The sequence below is a fragment of the Dioscorea cayenensis genome, chromosome 9 (assembly GCF_009730915.1).
Source record: "Dioscorea cayenensis subsp. rotundata cultivar TDr96_F1 chromosome 9, TDr96_F1_v2_PseudoChromosome.rev07_lg8_w22 25.fasta, whole genome shotgun sequence".
NCBI lineage: Eukaryota > Viridiplantae > Streptophyta > Magnoliopsida > Dioscoreales > Dioscoreaceae > Dioscorea > Dioscorea cayenensis.
In genome coordinates this window covers 4,672,915-4,698,633 of record NC_052479.1, presented here as the reverse complement: position 1 = coordinate 4,698,633, position 25,719 = coordinate 4,672,915, and the positions used below count along the sequence as shown (strand labels likewise).

At 31.6% G+C, this 25,719-nt stretch overlaps 2 protein-coding genes and 1 long non-coding RNA gene across 5 annotated transcripts; 2 read left to right on the top strand and 1 right to left on the bottom strand.

The window, feature by feature from the left end:
• Positions 1-2,837: 2,837 nt before the first annotated feature.
• On the bottom strand, positions 2,838-6,969 carry LOC120269234 (la-related protein 1A-like). 2 transcript variants are annotated; one of them, XM_039276577.1, is made up of 9 exons: positions 6,633-6,969; positions 5,104-5,509; positions 4,750-4,927; positions 4,273-4,363; positions 4,091-4,165; positions 3,873-3,969; positions 3,484-3,571; positions 3,311-3,377; positions 2,838-3,228 (listed from the first exon to the last, which is right to left on the bottom strand). In XM_039276577.1, the coding sequence occupies exons 1-8, from the start codon at positions 6,876-6,878 to the stop codon at positions 3,341-3,343; spliced, it is 1,218 nt and encodes a 405-aa protein (XP_039132511.1). In that variant the 5' UTR covers positions 6,879-6,969; the 3' UTR covers positions 2,838-3,228; positions 3,311-3,340. The 2 variants fall into 2 exon arrangements, 1 of the variants encoding a protein (XP_039132511.1); XR_005539106.1 differs by lacking the exon at positions 2,838-3,228 and having other exon boundaries at positions 3,349-3,377; positions 4,086-4,165.
• Positions 6,970-8,406: 1,437 nt separating this feature from the next.
• Positions 8,407-10,007, top strand: LOC120269331. The gene is made up of 3 exons (XR_005539133.1): positions 8,407-8,557; positions 9,609-9,669; positions 9,816-10,007. It is a non-coding gene; the product is annotated as an uncharacterized LOC120269331 (long non-coding RNA).
• An 8,557-nt stretch (positions 10,008-18,564) lies between these two features.
• LOC120269123 lies at positions 18,565-22,958 on the top strand. 2 transcript variants are annotated; one of them, XM_039276408.1, is made up of 8 exons: positions 18,565-19,223; positions 19,345-19,452; positions 19,560-19,640; positions 19,797-19,907; positions 21,310-21,438; positions 21,519-21,656; positions 21,769-22,002; positions 22,449-22,958. In XM_039276408.1, the coding sequence occupies exons 1-8, from the start codon at positions 18,789-18,791 to the stop codon at positions 22,845-22,847; spliced, it is 1,635 nt and encodes a 544-aa protein (XP_039132342.1). In that variant the 5' UTR covers positions 18,565-18,788; the 3' UTR covers positions 22,848-22,958. The 2 variants fall into 2 exon arrangements, with proteins under 2 accessions (XP_039132342.1, XP_039132341.1); XM_039276407.1 differs by having other exon boundaries at positions 19,345-19,488.
• Positions 22,959-25,719: the final 2,761 nt, after the last annotated feature.

Here is a 25,719-nt window from a genome sequence, read left to right as displayed (position 1 = left end):
TTAAATTTATTATATATATATATATATAAGAATATATTGAATATCAATCAGATTTAGATACCCAATTTTTATTTTCTCATGACCCCAATTTAATACAGTTTTCATCTTAAAAATTTGGATCGAGGTATTCGGGTTAAAAAACTGGATACCGTCATCGGATTAGAGTTTTTTTACATCCCTAATGAACGTTATATTGTAGGTCCTCACTCAGTAGTAAGAGATATGGGTTGTAAATCCACATACCTCAACTGGATATCTGTTCCCATCACTATGTCCAATGGGTTTTGAAATTGGGCAAAAACATTAGCAATAGCTTTTTTTTTATTATTTTTATGTTTTTTTAGAGGAGGGATAGTTTTCCTTCCCTGCTTATGAATGCTTATATATTTACAAATAGATTATTTTTGTGGAGATTTTAGTAAATTTCATGATTATCAATTAAAAGTGTTTCTTAAACACAAACGCCTAAGTTATGAACATACATGATTTAATCAAGGTAGTTAGACCCAGCCTATTCAACTGAAAAAATTGAAAACCGGCCATGTGACCGAGCCAGGTATATCCCATTTAACCGGGTATTGAAAAACCCGGTCTTAACCCGGTGACCCGAGCGGTTCAACTAGGAACCAATTGACCTGGCCGGGTCAATCGGGTCACAATATATATTAGAATTTGTTTTTTACAATATTTCATAGAAACCACAAAATCATGTTTATTTATTAATATTAATTTTAAATTTATAATCAATAAATAGAATTACAAATATATATATATATATATCATAAACATACCAACAAAAATTAACATTTAAAAATAAAATGCATTAATATGTTATGTAAATACTTTATAAAAATTTAATTTATTAAGAAAATAAAATAATAAATGAGTGCAATTTTATTATAAAATATAAAAATAAAATATTTTAACTAAATAAAAAAATATAAGAAATTTTATAACAAAATAAAAACTCAATTGAGATTAGGTAAGTTATATAATTTATTGATAAAATATATCATCCTGGATAAAAATTAATGAATTAAATTTCTTATCTATTCTAACAAAATCAACCAATAAACAAATAAATAAATAAATAAATAAATAAACACTGAGAGAAGTTCGATAATTATATATTAATATATTAAATTTATAAATATTTAAAAAACTTAAAAATAAATGACATAAATAGAAAACACTAGTGTATATAAAGTCATTTGTCAATTTAAATATCAAATTTGAGTAGTTTTTTATATTATAATTATAGTAGTTTCAATTTGAATTTAATTTACGAATCTCATTTTATCAGCATAAGTTTTTTTAAAAAAAAAAAACTTGATATAAAACTAACTAATATATAAATAATTTACATAAAGATATAACTTTGCAAAATTGTCAAATATCAACAAATATTTGTCAGATAAAAAAATAAAAAAACAGAAAAATGCCATTTTTTTGGTAAAAAAAAAAAGTTTAGAAATCATTGGTTATCAATAAAATAGAAACGAAAAATTCAAATTTCTCAAAAACGCCAAACATCCAAAAAAAAATCTAAAATCAGAATATTATAATGAAAAATCTGAATTTTTATTAAGATTACACTGTCATTCACACAATAAATTACATAAAAAAATATATTTTTATTTAAATAAAAAGTAAAAATTATCTTTTCAGCCCTAAACAAGTACATTTTTTTTATCCCTTCAGTATTTTTTTTTTATTTTGAAAATCTTAATCCTCTCGTTGACGGATGTTAGGTTTGATGTGTTTTGGTTACGTGCCATTTTTTTATTTTAAAAAAATATAATTAAATAAATTGTGATAATAAATTTAAAAACATCAATTGAGGTACTTAAAGTTGCCTGAAGAATTGTGAAAATAAATAAAAAAAAATAGCATGTACGTAACCAAAAATCGAATGCCAATTAGGGACTTAAAAGATACCCATAAATAATTGTGAAATACCACATAAGCAAAACTGAACTGCAAAACCCAACATCTGTCAGCAAAAGAATTAAAATTTTTAAATTTTAAAAACTAAAAGAACTTAAAGTACAGAAAAATACTAGAGGGATCAAAAGGACAAAAACTATACTTTTTGAGGGACTTAAAAGGTAATTTTACCAAATATGAAAAATATTTTTTTAAAAAAATATAAATATTGGGAAATTTGCATTATATTGTTATTACAATACGTATTTTCATTATTTTATATATTTAAAACCAAAAAAAAAAAGGGAAAAAAAGAATAACCCCGTGAAAACACCACCAGGGGTGGACCTTCCACTGAAACTCGGCCCATTATCACTAACGACCAATTTAGTATCGGGCCACAAGCTGTTGGGCCGGGTTGGGTCCTTTAGATATAATAATAAATATCGAAGTTGTAAAATTTTGTTTGGCTCTGAGGGACATTTCATAATAAGAAACAGTTAAAAAATTGGAAAAGAGCAAAAGAGTTCCGTATCATAGCATACAACATACTACGTTTAGCATTGTTTTTTCTGAATTCTGTACAAATGGCTAGAAAATCCATAGCTATCATTGTTAAGCACATAAAGAGCATGAAGACCCATGAAAGATCAAACTCTTAACTAAAGAGGTAATTCAATTTTAAGTGACAAAATGAAAAATACAAACTCAACAAACTCATTTGTATCATTAGAAGTAATATTCATCACAAGTAATATTTATGCATGAACATATAAATTTTACCTATAAAAGAAATATTTTTCAGAAAATTAAAGACAGACCTAATAGGCGTTGATAAAATACAGAAACACATATTATCCCATTTTCTAGTTCATGGGAGAAGCTTGCAAACAATTTGCAATTGTCTCCGAAAGCCGCACGTTAACATAACACGCATTGCTTATAGAAAAACAATTATTTCAAAAATTCAAAACTTTGAAATATCCACAGTGCAAAAAGCTCTCAACTTCCAAAAACTATTGCTGGTATGCATGCTTGTAAAAATGGGTAATTGTTGGTATAAGTTAGAGAGGGCCATAAACATATACCATTTCTACAGGGGTATATCAGCAATTACCCATTTTTATTAATGGGTATGTGAGCAAAAACCCTATACACAAAAACATTTGAAGACAAAAACAATTTGCAAGTGTGATAACACATATACACACATAATTTTCATGACTCTGCACTTTTCATGACTCTGCACTTTTAATTCTTGTCTTCTCCGAAGCAGGGCGAGTTTTTAAAACCTTCCACTGCCTGTAGCATGATTGGAAAGAAAAGTATATACAGTGTGTTTGTAATTAAGAATTAAGAAACAAAAAAGAGAGCTTAGTTTTACCTCTGTGATGATTTTAACGTTATAAAGGTTTTAAGTTAGGGTGTTCAGTCCATCATTGTTGCCAGTACTACATAGATAAACAAAGGTAGATTGCAAAAGAAATGGATAAATACTTCGAAGTAAATAATCATAAACATACAAGATGTAGCTTAGTATAGCAAAAGAAAACCTACCTATTATTGCATGGAAGGCAATCCTTTTGCAGTATGATTTGATTTAAATTGGATTGTTCTGCAATTACAAGAGTCCTTTGCTCCCCTTCTAATAAAAAATCATTTGAGACAGTGATGTTATTTGACTTCTTATTGTTTAAATCTAAAAATATTCAAAATAAACATTAAAGGAGTTGATAGATTATTGAGATTTGTGAGAATATAAATTTCTATAAGTATGCATAATAACATTATAAATGAATTAAATCAACATATGAAGCTGTTAATAATTTCTATTAACTCCACTCTCAAACTAACCTACACGCAAGTCCAAGGTTCAATTTAATCTTGGTTATTATTTTTCAGCGAATTAAATATAAATTTCCAAAGTTCATTAATAGATTTCTTACCGGATGGGTCTATAGTGACATGAGACTTCGATGAAGATGTATGGTGACGTGATGCTTGAATCCATTTTGACCAATCACGCCTACGTATCTTGTCACCCTACCAATTCAAATGAAATAAAATAAACAATAAAAAAAAAACATTTTTAGAAATGAATCTTCAATTTCTTCAAACAATTAAAACAGAGAAACATGTGTATGGACAGAGAGAAATACAAAACCCGGATTTCTATGAAGTTTGAACTTCTTAATACATCTAAAATCAACCGCGTATTATTCTTGGCCAAATTGTTTAGCTGTAAGTGCAAGCAATAAAAAATAGTAAAAAGGCTTTAGCAATGGATGTAAAATACAAAATTTACATATATGTACTAAAGCAAAATATAATAAAATGTCTTCTTACTCTTCTGAAACTTGCAATATAATGAATAGAAACCCATCCATCTTTATCCAGTAAAGAGAGCAGGTGATGGTCTGATGGCAAATTTTCATCACTGCAAAACAAAAACAAAAACAAAACAAAAAAATTGATTCAACACTATTTATGAGCCAAAAAACAATTAAGGAATGTCATGCTATAAAAAATTATTATCTCTCGCAGTTTAAAACAACAGAAATACTAACAAATATAATTAAAAAAATCATAATTGTGAAACATGTACTTTGACCCTGATAAGTTAACTCGAGTCACAAATTACGTTAATCAGGCAAGCAGAGGAAAATAATTTGTCTAGACATTTTATCAATAAAATTCATTCAAACTTTTATTTTGGATTGCAATGTCCAAGTTTGACAAACTTTATGAATAACATAAAAAGACATGTGTAAAAAAAATTTAGATGTTATAAAAATTCCCAGTGCTTAAGCTTTGGAAAAATACCTGAAATAATACTCTACTTGATGTACAATAGAAGCCCTTTTATCCATTTTGTGTTGACCTTGAAAAGAATTGTGATAATGGGAAGTAGAAGATACATCAAAAGGTGGTGTCCGAACACCAACAGAAGCAGCAGGTGAACAAGGAGCAGCAGCAGAATAAGGTACAGGAGGAACATGCCCTATATTAGAAGAGATAATCATTTTAAAACAAAATAATAAATAAATGAAAAATCAGTGAACCTTATGTTTTTAAGAAGTTGAAAAAATCTGAAAGAAAACAGAGATAAATAATTGCAGAACGAGGAACTGAGGCACATATATAAATAATTATGTATAAACTTGTGGTTGGCATTACCATAATAATAAGGGTTATTTATAAAGCCTGAATCTGGATAAAACTTAGGCAAACATTGTCGAATGAATGCCTTCGATCTGAAGCGATGGTCCAATGTAGGAGGATTTGGTCTAGAATTCTGTTCTGCACGGTAGGTATGTGCTTGATTCATTACATAAGAAGTTGTCTGGTGATAATTCACAAATGGATCATATGGCGGTGCAAGGAATTGTTGTTGGTAGTATGGAAATGGATTCGGATGGGGATATGCGTGGTAAACATGTCTCCCTACTTCTTGGAACTGTGATGATGGATGATGACAGTAGTTAGATGGTTGAGGACCACCTATCATTGCAGGCCGAGGATAGGGTCCATTGTAGTGATTGCCAATTTTATCTCCATAATGTCTCTGAATGTCTTTTGATGCCTGAAGACCAAAAACAAAAATAAAAAATAAAATAAAAACCCAGCCAGTTAAAAAAAAAATGGCTGACGAGTAATAGATACACAAAAAAACACTAGAATTGATCAATGAATTAATGCTAGCATCCGAGATTTAGTTATTTGTTCAAACAACAAGCATAATTGAACACAATGTGGTGTACCATTTAAGTACAGGAACTTTGGCTAAAGAGCAGCAACCAACCAAAAAACATACAGAAATGCATGTAAACCTTTTCCCATGCTAATAGCAAGAGAGAGTAATTAAAAAATAATATTACTCAAGACTCCTTATAAAAACATGATTTCAAAAAAGAAAAAAAAAAAACAGTTTTTTAAGCAACATTAGTTAAGTTAAGACAAAAACAAGCAGTTAAAACAAAATACCATCAGTTTGTCTAAATATAAATATTTCCATATATTTTCATAAGCATTAATATAAAACCTTCTAAATATTGCCTAAATACACACAGTCCTCAAGTTTCTAGCATCTGAATTCAACCACAACCTTTATATTTTACAAACAAAGATCCCCTCACCATTTAAGTTAAGCCAAAAACAAGTGTTTAAAACAAATTACCCTCAGTTTGTCTAAATATGAATATTCCCATATATTTTCGTACTTGAGTACACACTTCCTTTCTTCAATAAAAAATTTCCATTTTCTTTCTCCTCTTAATTATGTTAATAAAAAATATTTATCTAAGAACATTAAAACATAAAAAAACATTCCCAAATATGTTTTTCATCTAGTGTTCTCTAACATGAGACATATCTCATCTTTTTCCACTAGATTCCTGTGATCTATGTTCTAAAGGTGTGTTCAAAAGTACAGCATTACAACAATTAGCAATTACAAACCTTCTTAATTACTTAGAATTCAAAATAATCGCCATGTTTGGGAGTAACCGTGTAATTACATGCCATATCCTCACACATATCAGGATTATTTACAAACTTAATAATCATCATCAATTACACACAAATCCAATTTTTAAAAAAACACACAAACACACACACAATTTAACAAACACAACCATCAAACCCAAAAGAACCAATAAAGAAAAACTTCTGCAAAACAAAACCTAAATGAAGTAAAGAAACACAACCTGCGGCTGAACTTGCAAGCAAGGCAGTGATGATGATCGATCTCTGGAAACGCCTCCAATGCTCTCCAAATCAGAGACTCTCACGGCGGCATCCGCTTCTCTTTTTCCACTCCTCTGTCCCAAATCTCCAAGCTTCGGCCACTCCTCTCCCAAAACAAGTGATTCCGGCTTCTCTCCCCCCTTAGTGCTCCCCATCTTCCCCTCTCCTTCTCCGATCGGTCCAATCTCTGGCTTGCCGTTCACCATTGGATTAGGGTTTGGGGGAAAGGGAAGTGGATTCAGAGAGAGGAAATATGGGGAAGTGTTTAAGCACTTGCGAAGTAATGTTGGAGAAGAAGGCGGGGGTGGAATTTATAGATAATGATGCCCCCGTTTGAACTTCGACCAGGACTTGAACTATTTATTTATTATTTGTTTTTGTCCATAACCCTATGCCACGTCATTAAATAATTTTATTTATTTTATTATTATTTTCAGCTTGATATTATTTTTAAATTATTTTAATAATTTAAATTAAATGAAGATATATTTTGAAATGATTAAAAAATAATTTCAATTCCTGATCAAAATTCAAATTTGAGCTCATAAAATTCATCTTTTGTGTTATTTTACTTATTTAAAAATAATTTTTTTAAAAAAATGGATAAATTATTTTTTTATTTGACTGAACTAAAGTTTTTTACTAATTTAAAATTTGAATTATTAATTATTAGAGACTAATGAAAATGTTTTTAATTTCAAATGAATGTGTATAATGCCTCCTCACATGTGGCTTGTCACATCTTATAAAAAATAAAATAAAATAAATTCCAAAATTTTTCTTTTAAGTTTTTTTTTTTTTTAAACCCTAAATTATCTTGAGCCAAATGGTTCTACAACTCATGCCTGTCGGTGAAATAACTCAATCTATATGTATTTATTTATTTATTAAATTAATGGTTTTTTTTAGGGGGTCAAATCTCTTTAATGAGATTTTGTGTGCAAATTATATTTTTACATGTGACTCCATTAGGATTACAACTCTATCTCTACAACTAACATTTGGATATTTATATATTATAATTATAAATATATTTAAATTTACCTGCAAAAGTAATAATCGGATATATATATATATATATATATAAATGATATAGAAACTAGTATTTGTTATATACCTTAATAACTAACTAATATATAAAAAATATAATATTGCTTTTACTAATTTCATTTAAATACCGACTCCAAGCATAAACTAATCTGTTAGAGAAAGGAGAGATTGAAGAAGAATCTAGTGGATTTTGAGGTGTGTAGGAACACTGTCTTTTAGGAATTTATTGCCCTCATGTCTGCACCAGGTTTTGCAATAATTCCCTCAGGATAGAACAAAATCCCAAGATCAAACTTTGCAGAAAAAGTAATGATCTTCTGTGAGAATTTTCTGTATTTAAAGAAGGTGAAGAGAAAACGACTAACATCTCTTCGTTAAAAAATAATAATAATAAATTTTAATTCAACCCAAGATGCCCCAAGTGCCCATTCATAGATTAAATAAATAAATAAATTAATTATAATAATTAATATATATATATATATATATTGGAGGCCTACTTGCACTTTTCTCAAATTCAATTATTTAATTTCTTTATTATCTTGTATTATATAAATTGTAATGTTTGCTGAGTGAGAGCTTTGACTGGTTTGACTGAGATTATTGGTGAGTGGGCCCCTACTTTTGTCTCTTTTCCCTTAAAAACCGGATCTTGATAGAGTTAATTAGTTGGCCTGTGTTTTGTTTAGCTTTTAAGAGGATAGCTTGGTGCTGGTTTAGAATTCTGAGAGTGGGTGTGTGTGCTTGCCTTTAGAAGTACTTTAGCTCTTGAGCTTAAGGTTTTCTTGGTGGCCATAGTTGCAGTCCTGGGATCTTGCTTCCTCTTTGGTTGGAGGTTAGATCCATGCCTTTTTATTTCTTTAGCTTGTCTTAATTATCTTTGTATGCATAAGTGTAGCTTTGATCTTCTTGTGAACCTGCAACCTTGAAGCCTGATCTGGTGTTTTGTGCTTTTGTATGGATAATATTTATGTATTTATGCTCGTATATGGTTTTTAGGATTCTGCATGTGTGTGTGTATTGTATGATGTTGGTAATCTAAAGCCTTCAAAGCATGGTTTCATTAATTCTTTTTAGATTTATATTCTGTTTATTTATATGCATCTTGATGTTCTGAAATTTAATTTGTTATGGAATTATTGAATTATGTTTTATCTTAAGTTATGGCTTGGAGTAAGCATATTATCTTAAGTGAATTCTTGTATTTATTTATGTATTCTGTACGGATATCTATACATATAAATGTGTATATTCCTACCAATACATTCATGAGTTAAATTATTTGGTTATAAGTTTGTATGTTTGTAATTTGAATTAGTGAGTATGTAGCAAGGTTATAATTTAGTTGATTTATTTTAATATTACTTTATGTTTGTGTATGCATATAGATTTAAATATATTCATTCTGAATCTTGGGTTGGTGGAAAGTTTTGTTCTGGTTTTTATATTTATATCTTTCATGGAGAATTTTAGTTGCATAGCAACCTAAAAGCATGTTCTATTTTTTTTTTTTTTTGTTGGGTTTAAAACCATGTTTAAGGTGATGTCTAATTAGCAGGTTGTTTTTGCCTTTCATTAGAATTGTGTAAATTCTTTAATTAGTGCATTTTTTGTGATTCTGTGTTTCTTTAAATTGCATGAAATTTTAGACTTGATTTTTCATTTTGGAATTTTTCCTAGTATCCTGGTAATTTTGGTCTTAGAGTGCTTGTTGTTCTTTTTATTTAGTTGGTGTTTTAATTATTATTGTGGGTTCTGTGAGTGGTTGTAATATTATCATTATTATTTTAATGCTTGTTCTTCCTCTTGTTTTTTTTTCTATTATTTGTAAGTTAAAACCCAGCCCAAGTCTTGCAAATCTAAGTTAGCTTGTTTTGTTGGGTTAGATTCGGTAGAGAATCTTAGTGCGTGGGACTTGGTGAACCCGACAGTGTAGCTCGGAGCCAGGTAGGCTCTCGCACTGTATAATTCCGTATTTCTGGCAATAATTATTATTTTAATTACTGCATTGTTTAATAATTTCATTTATTATTTATTTTACTGTTGCATTATTTATTCAGTATCTCTGTTGTCTGTATTTTAAATTTCTGCAGATTTTTAGTACATCTCCATTTCTGGCTCACCCAAACTAGGAGGAGCAACTCCTAGCCATGTGCACATGTTTTTCTGTAGTAGCGCTACCGGACATGCGTGTCCGTTCCAACTACAGTCGAAGATCCAGCTCTTGCTATTGATATTCTATTCTGTCCCGACTTCACAGTCGATGATCCGACTTCGTCTTTGTTGATTTCATTATCGATCGAGGAGATGTACATGTCATGTTTCTGCGTGTTTTTCACGTATTTTCGATTATTTACGTATTCATGCGAATTATTAATTATTTTTCTATATCTGTATTATTCTGTTATTTTTTTTTCGCGATCCTACTGGGCCCTTGTGGCTCATGTACTCTGTGAATTTTTTCTTTCACAGGAGAAAATCAAGCTTAGGATCGGTGGGTTGTTCTGGGGCTTCTTCTGTAATTGTGGACTTGTCAAACATCTGTTCTTGAGGTTGTGAAACCTGGGTGTTATTTTTATTCTGTATGAGTGAGACTTGTATCTTATTTGTATTATTTGGCTTGTAAACTACTTGTGTACTCTGTAGGACTGTCTTAGTCCGTATCTTATTATCTCTATTTCTGTGACTCTATTTGTGGCCTATATTATTGTTTCTGTTCTGCTTGTTAGGGTTGACTCTGACCAGGTTAATCTGAGGCCTTTGCACCCAGTGGGGCCCAGTTCCATTGGATGCGGCCGATCTGTCAGTGGACCTGGCTTGTTGGGCTGGGGCGTGACATAAATATATGTCCGTTCTTCTCTTTAACCGATGTGGGACTAAACTATTCACACATACTATACTAACACTAACTAGGGGTGAGTTTGGGTTGGATACTTGGCCCGCGCCCAAAAATCCCGATCGGACCCAAATTTATCAATACCTAATTAACCAGTTTAATTTCAAATTTTTAAATGAGACACCTAACCAAAAATAATGATTTTTACATTTCTTAAATTAAATTTTACTAATTAATTATGAAATTAAATTTCAAACAAGTTTCAACTTATACAATAGCTTTGTTGTTGTTTTGAATTAACTTATTTCATAAGCACAATCCATCTATAGCATCTCTAATGATGGTGTATAACAATATGTAAGAGATGTGTGTGTACATATATTAGTATATATTATAAATCAGTTTCGGTGTTTGGGTCATATATATGACTCATATCAAAGCCTAGTCTAAACAAGAAAAGCTATGGAAAGAATTTGGTAGTTTTTTTAAAAAATGTTATATGCAACTTCTTTAAAATTGGTAGTACTTCTAGGGTTAGTGAGATAGTTAAGCTTGCCAACCAGGCACTTATAAATGGCAAGATCGGAGAGAAGCTCTCCTATATCAAGACTAAGCTTGAGACCTACAACCAAAGGAGTAGATGCAAGGGTAAGAATGCCACAATGGAATTCATCAAGTAGATGAAAAGTGAATTTTCTTTGTGGTAAAATAACATTTTCAATTTTCTGAATGGCTTTATTTCTTAATAAATATTGCAAATGACTAAAATCTTTATTTTTGAATTGTTGATCAAGAAATTGCTTTGGAGAACACATCTTAGATTTATTATTTCCAGTCATTAAAATATCATCAGCGTAAACACCAAGGAAGACAACTGAGTCATTTTCTTTCTTGTAAAACAATGAATAATCATTTTTTTGGGATTGTGATAGCCCTAATCTTCAAAGCATCTAATAATTTAGGGTACCAATGCTAGTCATCAAAAGCAGTTTGGTCGAATTTGTTTGATTTTAATTTGAAATTGAGTTTATGAGCAAAGGATTTAGAACAGGAAATGCATCACTTTTGGTGCTCGGCAAATATTTCCAACAGTCCAAGTGGCTCTAATATGATCGTCTACAATAGTGAGAAAATATCTATGTCATTGATGAGTGTAAGTATGATAAGGTGGCCATATATCAATGTACCTAAGTTAAAAAAATAGAAGTTGTATAGATTTGACTATGAGGAAAGGGTAATTTGTGTTGTCTAGCCTAAGAGTAGATATTACAAGGAATAGAGGGAATAAAACTCTCCTTATTATTAAGCGAAGTTAATTGTTTTATCTTATAAAGGCAAATGATCTAATATGTAATGCCAAAGCATAACTAATGAAAAATTTCTAGGTACAGAAACATTAGAAACAAAAAGGATGAAAACTAGAAATTATGATCATAAACACAAGAAATAGCTTCTTTCTTATACAAATGCACCATATATAGTCTTCTTGCAAACCTTGCCAAGTACTAGTGGCCTCTTTACTAAAGGGGCCTATAAGATTCAAAAATTAGCTATGAATATGACTTTACATTTCAATTGTTGAGTTAGTTTACCAATAAATTAAAGTTTGTAATGAGAAATAGATACCAAAAGAATTTATGTGATAAAGATGTTATTAGCTAATTTAACAATTCCAATATAAGTAATTGTTATTTCATAACCAGTATATTAAGTGATTTGATAAGGTTTAGGTAAAAAATTAAGAGTTTCAAAGTACTTAGCATCATGACACATATGACCACTAGTTCTACTGTTAATGATCCATGTGTTCAAAGTAAGTGGTTGCTTGTATTTATTACTACATACATAAGAACCATTAAAATTATATAGAGGTTAAAAAATTGTTCCTACTAAAGTAGCAAAATTAGCAAACACTATTGGTGAAATTGAATCAATATTATGATGTTGAAGACATTGACCTAGAGCTTCATTGATAAGTTGCACCAATTTATTATATTAAACTACTATTAAATCAGGAATATGAGCATGGGAGTTACAGTATAAATGCTAGTTGGCACATCTAGATTCCCCTCTTCCCTAGAACTTGTGCAATCATTTTTCTGTCTCTACTGTCCTTGACATTGTTGGGATAGTGATGCAACTTATAACATTTTTCTTTAGTGTGTCGTATCATTTTGCAAAAGCCACATGAAAGGTTTAGTCCCTTACCATATGTTTTGTTTTGAAGAAACTAATTACCTTGCCACTAGAGGATCCAACATTTATTGAGATTGCTTCAAGCAAAAATTGCAAAGCATCACACATTTTCCTCTATTTTTCTTCCTATATTAACAAAAACTTTACCTGTCTAATGGATGGCAGAGGCCTTATCATATTACCCCTATCAATTGCATAGATCATTTATAACCATAAGAAGTTGCATTAACTTTTGATTTTCTTCAAAGTTTCTACAATTCTTGAATTGCACTACAAGAAACATTTTGGCAAATTGCTTAAAGTCTTAACTTCATCCCTAAGTTTCTTGATTTTGGTAAAGTAAAAAAGTGATGTTGCTTGCATCTTGAGTGATCTGAATGAGCTCTATTTGAAACTAAAAAATTGAGGACCATTGGATCGGCCATATATTTCTTCAAGCTCAAACCTAATCTCACTTGTTATGGTTGAGTACACCACACTTTCGAAAATCTCCTTAGCTAGTGCATTGATGATTTAGGAAATTACCATATTATTTCATTGTTCCCAATTTTGCATATCAAAAGAGTTGGAAACTTGTCGTCTATATTCAACATTAACAAACCCTAATTTATTCAATTGTTCTTGCCCAAAAAGGCTATTTCCATTTTAGGCTTCTAAGAACAAAATTCAACTCCATCAAACACTTGGAAACTATAATTATACTCTGATTATCAGATAGAGGTAAAAGACATCAAAAGAGCAATCAAATATCTCTCCCTATTAGAGTTTGCTTCCGCCATGGCATAGATCAAAGAAAAATCCCAAACAAGAAGATTATTACAATTGCAGAAAGGAAAAAAACAAATAAAAAAAAAATCGAAATAGCTATAAGACCATTATAAGACCATGTTGATCTTTTGCTAAACGAGGATGTCTTCATAGATTTAAAGTATCAAGAGATTGATTTGAGAAGATTCGCATTCAAAGGATTGAATGCATTGTTCTATTGAATGATAAAAAAAAAAAAACAAAACAATGTGAAGTTTTCAATACAATGCACTGCACTGTAAACAAGGCTTTTCCTTTTTAAACAATGCCTTAACTAGCTACTAATGTGCCTCAACTAACTCTGTTGGCATGTCACAACTAATTAGCTGACAACTTCATAAAATAAAAAATATTAACTATTTTAATTAAAGCAAAGTGCATCTTTTAACGATTTATTCATGTTAACGAGATTTTGTGTTTGGTTGTGCAAACTCACACAAGCTCCCACTAGAGATGGGGCGAGATTATATGCACTTCGGGATCTTAGATGGCAAGTTAGCTAAATAGCATAAAGAAGAAAGTTGAAGAGAGATAAGGGTAAAAAATAATTTATAAATATTTTTAATGCAATTAAAAATACACTAATTACAATGTAAATTTTTTTAAATTGTCTTTCCTTCCATTGTGTATGGGTGATGGGTATTTTTATCTAAAATTAGTGAAAATCTACTTTAGGTTGGGCAATTATGGTGTCTTTATAGTCAAGTGATTAGAGTTGTTATTAATGTTCTTATAGAAATAGTAAAAAATTATGTTAAATTAGTCAAAATTTACTCTAGGTAGGATGATGTGGCATGACTTGTCACATTAAGTGGTTTCATAAAACTGTGGGTGTTAGGGACGGATCTAGAGTGGGGTCAGTGGGTGCTGCCTCCACTTAATTTTGAAAAATCATTAGATAATATTGATTTTTTTTATTTTTTCAATTTACCCCACTAAAACCAAGAAATAAAACCCATATAAAACCAATTAAAGAATTTTTTAAGGATTTATATGGAAAAAATCAATTATAAAAAATTAATTTACTTTCCCATATCTCAAGACTCAATTTTATAACCTTATCGTGTTCTTCTCATTCATTTGTCAGGCTTGGAGTCGGAGGTGCAAATCAAGGAATTACAGGGCTTTAATCCTCACCATTGAGTTATTGCCTGCTATAAGCCAAGTATGTATTTACAATCCAAATTCTTATGTTTTAAAATACTTGCATCAGAATCATTTTAAAACAATATCCAATTCTATTTAGGTATTTGATGATGAGCTCAGAATCATTTTAATATAATTCTTATTTCTTCATCTTCATTGGATCTTAAACATCAAATACCTAGGCTTCACTAGGAATGTAAATTTCATATGAATTCATATGAATTGTAATATGTTACTTTCATATTAGAAAAACTTTTGATGTACTTATATTTCATTATATTTTTTTTTTATATTTAATATTAGTTTGCCCCCTAAAGAAAAAATCGTGGATCTATCCCAGATAGGCATCTATGATTTTTTAATAGTAATTTCTCCTTCTATATAAGAAGCCTTGTAAGTATTTGGAGATATAAATGAAAATATGGGTCTTTGAGTAATAGCTAATTGTATTCATCTCCCTTATCCTCTCATCTTCATTCTAACCTCTTTCCTAGCTTCCCTCTTTCTCTACTCCAATAACTCTCACAACCCTGTAGTTGTAAGAGAACACAACCATTGTGTATTCATCTCCCGCATCTTCTCATCTTCATTCTAACCTCTTTCTTAGCTTCTCTTGCTCCACTAAGGACTTAAACTTCCATTAGGTTAACGATATTATAAGATGTCAAGGAGTAGATTGAAATATTGTGAAACATTCACACTTAATTCTCACCGCCATATTCTTGAATTATCCATGTTTGTCAGATCAAAAGATATATTAATAATGAAAGATTGTTAGCCAACCCAATATAGTTAGCTTGCATGAGCTATATACCATGAGTTCTTATTTGAATTGTTTTAGGTCTAATTATGGAATGGAATGAAATGGAAAGGAATGATCTTTCTCATAGTAAGAGAACTCATTAAATGTATTAAGTTATTGCTAGCAAAATGAGATATTCATCATTGTAGAATTCACGACATGAGGAATTCATTGTACCAGTATGCTAGAGGTTCTGAGTACCAGTAGCTCCCCATGGGCATTAGGGTTAATTCTAGCTTAGAGAGCATTAGAACTTCTCTAGCCAAGACTCCTTATACCCAAAAACATCATAGGGGTATTTTCCAGATGGAAGAACCCATATTAGATTAGGGCTACACCAAGGGAGGTTCTAGAGTAGTCGACTCTAGAGTCTAGCGGACCAAACCTAACCAACATTGGACTTAAGTTGTCTAATTCATTCGTATTTGTTCTTCTCCCAGAGGGATCCTCGCCCGGGGCCTTCCATCATTATTGGCTTATTCTTTTTTTTTTATTATTATTTGCTTGTGTGGTGTATCTTTGTCCATTTTGTTTATATTTGTATTTTTGTTATTTTCGTACTTTGTGTTATGAAACAACAACCTCTGTTTGATAGACTAAATATTATCGCCTAGGAAGATGTAATAGTAGATCTTAGGCCTCAGGAATATGACCCTCTTATGTTCGCACGAGAGGTTAATTACTTGATGACCCATACATTTGCAGGCGGGGAATCGTGTGCCCGCTTTCTAGTGTTGCGCGCGCTCACCATCATTGACTATTGTCATCGCAAGGGACTCATTGCTTTTAATTGTAACCCCAAGTGCTTCTTTCCCAGTGATTGTGTTGTGGCATAATACTATTTTTTTTGTTTCTTAGGTTAATGCAGCAGAGTTTTTCTATCCATCATGGTTCTCAGTTAGTGCAAAAATCTTTTATCACATATTATGTGATTTCAAACACTAAAATTGTCAAAATAACATAATGAACCTATTGATACTTAGGATGAATAACAACAGTTAGTTAGCTAATTTCCTAAGTAGCAATGATTAGTTGTTGCCATAGGATGCATACTTTTGTTGGACATCAGAACTTTCTGGTGTTTGTTGTCTGAGATAATATACATTGTACTATTTTCTTTTCAATATATCTAATTGTATATTATTTGATCTTTTCTACTCGCAGATATCTCGCTCATTTTCACTAGAAAATTAAATAAATCATTTTGTTCTTTAAATTAATTAATGATTTTTATTAATTAAATTTTATGAAAAATATTAAATAATTTATGTTAATAATAAATAATGACATAATCTCCCCCATATACTTATATATAGTGATTGTACCCCTCAATTTATATTAACTCAAATTATAAAAAAAATAAATATATTATTTTTAATTATTATAAATCTACAGTATAAATTAAAATATAATACTGTAATTTCATTTACAACAAATTAACTAAACAATTACTAAATTATATTTTTTCTTGGAAGTAATATCCAATGCGAACATCAATAAATGTCATTATTTATAAGTTATCAATACCTTTGTCAATCTCTTGCTTTTCCTGTCTATCTAATATTTTTTTCCTCCTAAGGTTACAACCCATTCTCTTTATTCCTTCTTGCCTGTTTCAGTTTTTCCTGCTCATCTTTATGAACCCTTTTGTACATACCAAATATGTTTTATACGGTGGTTTATCTAATTTTTAAAAAATAAATAAATAAATACGGAAGCAAAAGCATTTTTTAGGTTAAACTTATGACTGTGACAAACAAAGATGTACTTATTACTATTTTTGAGTGTTGACTAGAGATGGCAATTTTGTCCCCTACTCGACGCGGAGTATCAGCATGCTCGTGCAGGTCCAAAAGAGGTGTTACCCTCTTTGACCGGGACTGTCATGAAAGTGGAAATACCCGATTAGTTTTTAGTAGATGCAGGTGGGAGTGATGCCCTACCCTACTGCCACTTGCCCTACCCTACCTTACCCATTGAAGAGATGCAGGGTGAAAAGCCGTACCACGTACCCTTACCACTTTACATATATATATATATATATATATATATATATATATATATATATATATATATATATATATATATATATATATATATATATATATAATTTTTTTATTAAACTAAACATTTACTCAATATCTATTTTTCATGGTGATTAATTTGAAAATAATACTTCAAAATTTTCTCTTAATATATTATTTTTAAATTTTATTTAATTTCTATATTTATATTTGATAATATTATCAAAAATTGAATTTTAGATATATATTAAAAAATCATAATTAAATTTAAAAAATAAACAAATATAAAAAAATAATGTTATAATAATTTATTCGATAAATTATAAAAAAACATCACTGAAAAAAATAAGATCTTAATAAAAAAATCGATTGGATATAAACTATGAAATTACTTATAATATTTTTTTATATTCAAAAATCTTACTAGATATTTATAAAATTTGAAGTTTATATAAAATATAAATAGTAGATATATGAAAAAATTTAAAACAAAAAAACCAATATAGTTAAACATGAACAAAAACAAAAGGTAGAAGTCTACCATTGAGTTCTAAATAAATGTCGATTTTTATGTGATTATATAATTTAAGATAAACGAAATATATATCAATCGTAATTTTTAATTTATGGACATGTGTTTAAAGATTGTAATATAATGTATAATTAATTTATTTTTATTATTATTTAAATTTAATTCGATAATTTGAACAATAGGGTAACAACGGGTAGCGAAGATTCCTGCGGGTATACCTGCATCTCTGCAGGGTAGGAGTAAGGGTATGATTTTTCTACCCCGGAGGGTGACGGATAAAGGGATGCGGGTATGGGGTAGGGGTTACGGGTACGGGTAAGGGTTTTGGCATACCCTACCCATACCCTACCCGTTGCCATCCCTAGTGTTGACAAAGAAGGGAATCTACATCAATATCTCCAATGCAACCTGCACGTACCATGTTCCCTTTTTTCAACTTCGTCCTTAAATTATTTCCCATAAATAAATAAATTAATAAATAAACTAAAAATATCAATTATCTCTCAGACCTCTCTGCCTGCCAAAGCACTCGGTTTTCCAGCTTCGTCGATCCCGCCACAAGAAACCCTCCAAATCTACACCCAATAATCCCTAATTCGTTGAGGATTCTTCGATTTTTCTCGGCAATTACGCCGGTTTCTTGCTTGATTTCAAGTTGGAAATGGTGGGCATGGCTCTGAGATCCAATTGCGAGCCTTTTTCTTGCTTGATTTGGTGGTGGTAATGGCGGTATCGGCCTTCAGGTCGAAGTCCAAAAGGAGCACGTCTGTGGCGCCGCCGAATCATGTGTCTTCCTTGAGGAATCGCCCGGCTGATGATGCTGAGAAGAAGATCCCTGCCCGCCGGTCGAGGAGCGTGAGCGCCGTGTCGAGGTATGCTGGTGCTGCGGCGGAGCCAGCGGAGGTTGAATTCATGAACAAGAGGGATAATCCTTTGTTTTCTTGCTCTGGCTCGTCGCCTTTGTCGCCGTCGTCAGAATCCGATGTTCACTGTGAGGTCTTGGAAGGGGGCAGGAGTGATTTCGATAGCAAACGAGGGAGATCGGTTTCACGGAGCTCAGGATTTGGGAAAGAGAGCTCGAGCAATCGGAGTTTGTCGAGCGTGAGCACTGGAGGGAGACGGAGGTCCGTTTCGAGAGGGCATTATGGAAATTCCGAGGTTCAGTTCATTCATTCTTCAATTCATTAGTTCATTCGAATATTGCTTGCTTGAGTTATGTGAACAAGTAGATGAAGTTTATGAGAAATGCATTGATTGTTGCCTTTGAATCTCTTATCAGAGAAAGGAAGGTAGAATTTTGAAAGATGGGGGAGTGTTGGATGATACACGAAATTTACATACATGGACCAGCAGGCATCCACCACCAGATCCTTGGGAAACATCTAGTGTAAGTTGCGTTGGAGCTCGTAAAATGAGTTTCTTGGTAGGTAGATATGCTTGTTGTGTTGTCATGTGTGTGTGTGTGATTGTTTTTTTCACTTTGAATTCTCTTAGTCATGTGGGCGAGCTCGGAATTGGGAGGATGGAATTTCTACAAGTTCTCATTCTGAAACAGAGGATACTTTACATAGGAAGGTATTTAAATGGATAAATATGGTAACTTTCGATTTGTGGAGGTGGAATATGAAAACTAGCTTGTAGAGATTTTACCTTGTTTTCTGTCTAGTTGTTAGTATGGGTATTATAGATTCTCCATCTAAGCCATTTGCTCTAATTTTGTTTTTTCTTCAGGGTTTTCTGAGCGATCATTCTTCTAAACTTGTTGGAGATGGTGGAATTTATAAAACCATACGGTCAGAAGTACGCCGTGCTGTTTATGAGGTTCGAGATGACCTTCAGAATGTAAGTGGATAGTTTTATTTAATTGGTTTGCTGAATATCTGTTGTGACTTTCTTTTTCTAGTTTTGAGTCCTATGCTTGCTTGTTTCAATTTTGATTGTTTGAGTTATTAATTAGTACATGACAAATTTGCCAGAGAAATATACATGGGAGATGAGGTTATTATAGGTCTTGTTGCCCTGTTGCTAATTGCGTTTGTGTTGAGTGAACTGATGAATTTTTATGCGGACATAAAGGAAGAACCCCCATTATGGATATACCTTCTAAAAGTGATTTAGTTTTGCTATGTAATGCTGAAGAGGACATATATGTGGGAATGGTGTCAACTTGTAATTGTGTTTCCTCAAAAATACTGAGCATGAAACAAATGAATGGCGTCAGAGGAGGGATGGAGTTTTTTTCTTCTTCTAGAATTATATTCTATCATTCTATGCCATTACGTATAGAATTAAGAGCAATAGCCTATACTTTCTGTAGGGGGCTTTCTTGTAACAGAGCTATGAGTTGTACTGGAAAAGTGGAGAATTAAGTGCTATCAATATTGAACATAGTAGACTTTATTTCAATTTTCAAGTGCACAGGTACATTTTGACCAAAAGCTCCTCTCCGTCTGTGTGTACCGAGGGCAACTTATTGCCATTTTTCTTTCCATTTGGTAAGCACCAATTACCATAAAGTTGGGTAAATAATCACCATGCACATATCTATCTCTACCTAACTTCTACCATTTAGGTAGTGAAAGTGAGGATCGTCAAAATCAATAATGGATCAGTGAAGCGAACGGAGAATGTAGTGATAATGAAAGCTTGTGCAGTAAGAACATTATGAAAAAGAAACAATGATATAGTTGAAAAGGAAATACAGTGTTGTAAAATAAAGTCAAATAAAGTCATATAAGCCATAAATATGCTCATCCGATAAACTCTATTCTTGATGTTGAATTGCATATAATATGCTCTTTGGGTTATCAAGTTAGACGAGAATCTTGGTAAACTCTACCTTCACATTTTCAGCTTTATGGTCCTTTCTTTCCCATTAATCATTTATTTATTTAAAATTTTTAATTATACACCATATGAACATGACAATATGCATTCTTATCTGAAAATGGCTTTGTGTTTTGTATTTTATGGAATTTTCTTGTGATATATGTATGATATTTGTCATTATTATGTTGCTTAATGCATGCTTGACACAAATCTAAGCAACAGCACTCTGAATACTCAAATTTCATTGTAAGCTCTCATGGTTATCATATATTTCTAGTTTCATGAGTTCGTCTTGATTATTGGCAAATGTAGCTCTGTCATATGCCTTCCTTTCATTTTGAAAGTTATACAGTAGAATTATTGTCTTTCCTTTAATGGATGAGGTCGAAAGTGATAAGATGGATGTTAACTGCAGGCCATTAGACAGAAGAATTCTGCAATCATCAATGAAAATGTTGCAGACTGTGCCTCTGAATTTGTGGACCATAGCATGACTGAATTAGTCTCTGACTTTAGAAGGGAATATGCCACAAAGCTGGAGCAGGTCTCCTTTCCTACATTTATGGATATAAAGTTCCCTGACCTTCATGAGCATGTTTGACTAAAAAAAACAAAACATTGCAGTCTCAGGTACGGGTAAGGCGACTTCAGAAAGATTTGGCTATTGAAGAGCAGCATGGACAACAACTCAGTGAAATTCTAAAGAAGATACTTCCAGATACAAAGAGTTCTCAGAGTGGAAAGTCTCGACCAAGGAGAAAGGCAAGTAAACCTTTGTGTATTTCTTTGTTTCTTCTTAAAAGTCATTTCTTATTGAACTAATTGGTGTTAATGATATCATCTTCCATGACTTTGTTGACAACTATTGCTTCAGGCAAGCATTGACCGTCTTAAGATGTCTAGGCGTTTAACAGAAGAAGCCCTGAATTACTTTGATGAGTGTGTCTCAATATCAACCTTTGATAGTTCTGACTTTTCATCAATGGAGGAACCACCACCCATATCAACAGTCAGTGCCACTCCAATCGATAATGGTAGATGTTCGTCAAGTGAGAACTTGAGTTCCTCAACTCCAAAATTTTCCAATGATCACCTTGACCATCATGAGGTTAGTCTGTTGATCATTGGTGAATTTTTACCTTTCTGAGTTGGTTTCATTCTTTTATTGTTTCTCGTTTTCCTTGTGCTACATTCTTTTAACTTTCTGGCAATAAGCTTGCAATTGATGCCAGCCAGAGTGTAAAACAGGATATTGAGATTTTATCTTAATGCTTTTCCAAGCTAGCCATCTATTTTCTGTCATATTTTCAGTATCCAGAATTTATCAGGTCATTGGCCTACTATATTTCCTTCCAAGAACAGCTTGTTCGTTCTTGCTGATCTTACGTTCCCCTGGATTCCTCTTGTCTGTCTAAATCTCATTGTCTTCCTTTTGGAAATCACATTATGAAAAACGAGGATACACCAATAGAGTAAATGTGTTCCAATTCTTTCTTTTCTTTGCAAATCATCTTGTTTCAAAAGATTATAATTTGACGTTGGGTTTCCTCACAGGAATCAGATGACCAGACTCAGTGTTCACTTAGCTTTGCTGAATCAGACTGTGCATTGAGCAGCATCTGCAGCGGGAGGAAGTTTTCTGATCCAACGCTGTCAAATGATAATCAGGTCGGTCAAATCGACTCAGATACACCAAGGAGTGAAACTTATCAATTCTCATTCAGACACAAACAGAATGAAACTAGAAGAGTTCACGACATCAGACATTACCTGAAAAACTTTGAAAAGGACCCAAGGACAGAAATTGCTCGTGGCACGAAAACAAGGTTAAGCTACAATGCTGATGTTTACGATCTTAATACATCAGCTGAAAGGTTGCTCTCTGAGAAGGTAATCTTTAGGAATAGGATTGATACTGGAGGTCTTCTTATTTGTGATATAAGAATCTTTTGATTTATTTCATTGCTTCTCTGTATACAACATATTTCAAAGATGCGATTACAATGGTTGATGAGTACAAAATTTGAAGTAGGTAACCATATTATGAATCTCCTGTTTATTGTATCTATATGCTTTTTTATTATTTCTTTCTAGTTTTCATTGTGATCCATGTTGTGGCTAACAACAAAAATAATCCGGCATTATTTTGGCCATGGAGTTGTTTTTTTACTTTTACTGCAAATTCAGTTGCTAAATCTGCCTTTGGTATTATCTGCAATGTTCATTATTTAGAATATCATCTGATTTTGTAGTAAAATATCAAGCTTTAGATCTGTGAAAAAATCTTGTCTCTGAAATTTTAAGTTTTACTTTAGTTGGTATTTTAAAGGTGAAAGCCCACAAGTGTTCATGAACTATTGTTGATTGTTCATGCCATAAACCAAAAAATGACAGTCAAATGTTCATTTAGTCCGTGAATCTAAAAAATTGTCATTTTGGTCTTTTTCTCTCCTGTTCTTCCTGTGGCATGACTTTATATATAGATATATATATATATATATATATAATGGATTATTTTAGTTCTCATTTCAGGGATTTCATTTGAAATGTCACTGAATGACTAAATTGAATATATTTGTATAATTTACCTACCAAATTGAACGTATATTTATGTAATTCATTGTCAATTCAAAGACCAAAACAATTAAATAATTTTAGCAAAATAATAATAATTATAAACGATTTAGCTTTTGTTCAATATCACCAAAGATTAAGAGAACTTTTTGACAAGACAAACCAATCACAAAGTATGTGACTAAGTTGTTCTTAATGAGATTGATCCAACCAATGATAGAGTTATAAATCTAAATTATCTGGATGAAAATGAATTGAGTCTTCAAATGTGGGAAACCTCACATGATCGGTGATGGATAAAGTAATTTGAGTGTCATGCTATGAATGGTTGTAGGGATGTCAACAGGGTGGGAATTTCCGGAATGTATTTTCTGACTTCAGCTCCAGATTTGCCAAACCTGTCTTGTCTCCTATTGCAGGTAATAGGGAAAAAAAATTTCCTATCCCAGCGGGGTTACTTAGGTTTGGGAATTCCTCGTTTCTTATTCTGTCATTTATTAAATACATTATCTTTTAATAATAGATATTTTTATTTAATATAAATAATTTTTTAAAATATTATGTATATAATATTTTAATTATATATTCAGGGATGAGTAGAAGCGGGGAAGGAATTTTTAATTTCCGGCCCAACATCATTCCCTAAATTTTAAGCCCTGATCTCGTTTCTGTCAATACGGAAATCAGATTTCCTGTTGAATTTAGGGTAAATCAACAGTTCATGATGGGTGAAGATTAACTAAGAAGATGGTTCCATACGTGGAGTCTGAGTTTGGAAAGGCAACAAAATATTACTATAACAATCCAAAAAGAAAATGATGATATTAAGGAGATTAAAGTTGATTTTGAAGAAATGCAAAGAAGCAAATGATTATACATTGGGAGCATTATGAGAATGAGAATCATCATATGCAAATTGAAGGTTGGAGAGAAGAAAGAGACATAGAATCTTTTGATTGATATTAATGCACATGTTTTTATTTTTATTTTTTTTTTTTATTAAACTTAAGATCATGATAAAACTTTTATACCTAAAATAAGTAGTTTTGACCTCAACTATATCTAACAAACCACTTTGTATTTGAACCAAAGAAACATATATTTTAACTCAACTACTCTCATGTATGTCCACTTTTAATCCTTCAGCTTAATTACATTAACTAGTTGCATGTCAATTTTTAGACCTTTTGTCTAATGTCATTATATGTTGTTGTAATATTAAAAATTGATAAAAAAAAAATATTGTACTAATATAGTATATGGCCAAAGGGCTCATAATCCAGTGATATTTAATTTTATTGTGGAAAACGAAGGTGAGACATTCAAAAGGTCTCGAATCAAAACTCATTGATAGTAATAATAGTAACGGGTCACCGGTTGTGGGTATGAACTAACAGTCCAAACCTCTCATCCCTGGCTAAGAAAACGCTGGTATGACGATTAATTTTTAACTTATGTGCATGTTTTTAAAACCAGACCAGACTGACCGGTCGGACCGGTGAAACCGGGAACCGGGCTGCAATCCGGTCCGGGTTGATGTGATTTTTTTACTTTTCATTGAACCGGTCAAACCCACTAGATCTAATAGAACCGACTGGGTTTTGCGAACCGGCCAAACCCTCGGTTTTCACTTTCTCTTTTATTTGGTGTAAATTTCAAATCAAACTAGAAGCACAACTGACCACCTCTGAGCTTCTACGGCGAGCTCCTCACGCTGGCAGTGCAGTGGCTTCATCCTATTTCGGTCGTCTTTGACATTTTCAAAGTATGTATTTGCTTTACATTCCTTTTGAAGTATTAAGCTGGCAAAAAAAAAAAGTCATGGCTATAGATCAAAGAAAACAACAAAGATATTAAAAAAAAATAGAGAGATAGACATGCTTGGGAGAACTGGGAGAGCTCTAAAGAACAAAGCCCCAGAGCTAAGAGTGAGCAGGAAGAAATAGGCTTATGTAAGGCACTAAGGCCATAGGATTATAACACGTGGTGTAGGAATGGACGGTTAACAGGCAATGAAGTCATGTTATTAGCTTATTAGCTTATTATATAATATTTAGTGTTATGCTATTAGTTGTCTTTAATTAACTATGTTGATCTGTATTTTGGATGTACAAAGATAAACCTATTTTTTTTTTTTCTCCATAAACAATAAGCGTATTGATTTGGTTGTTATGACTTATAATTATAATTGAGTTAAAAGTTTATATTAAACATAGTATAATATATACTAGATATATATTATATATTTAGA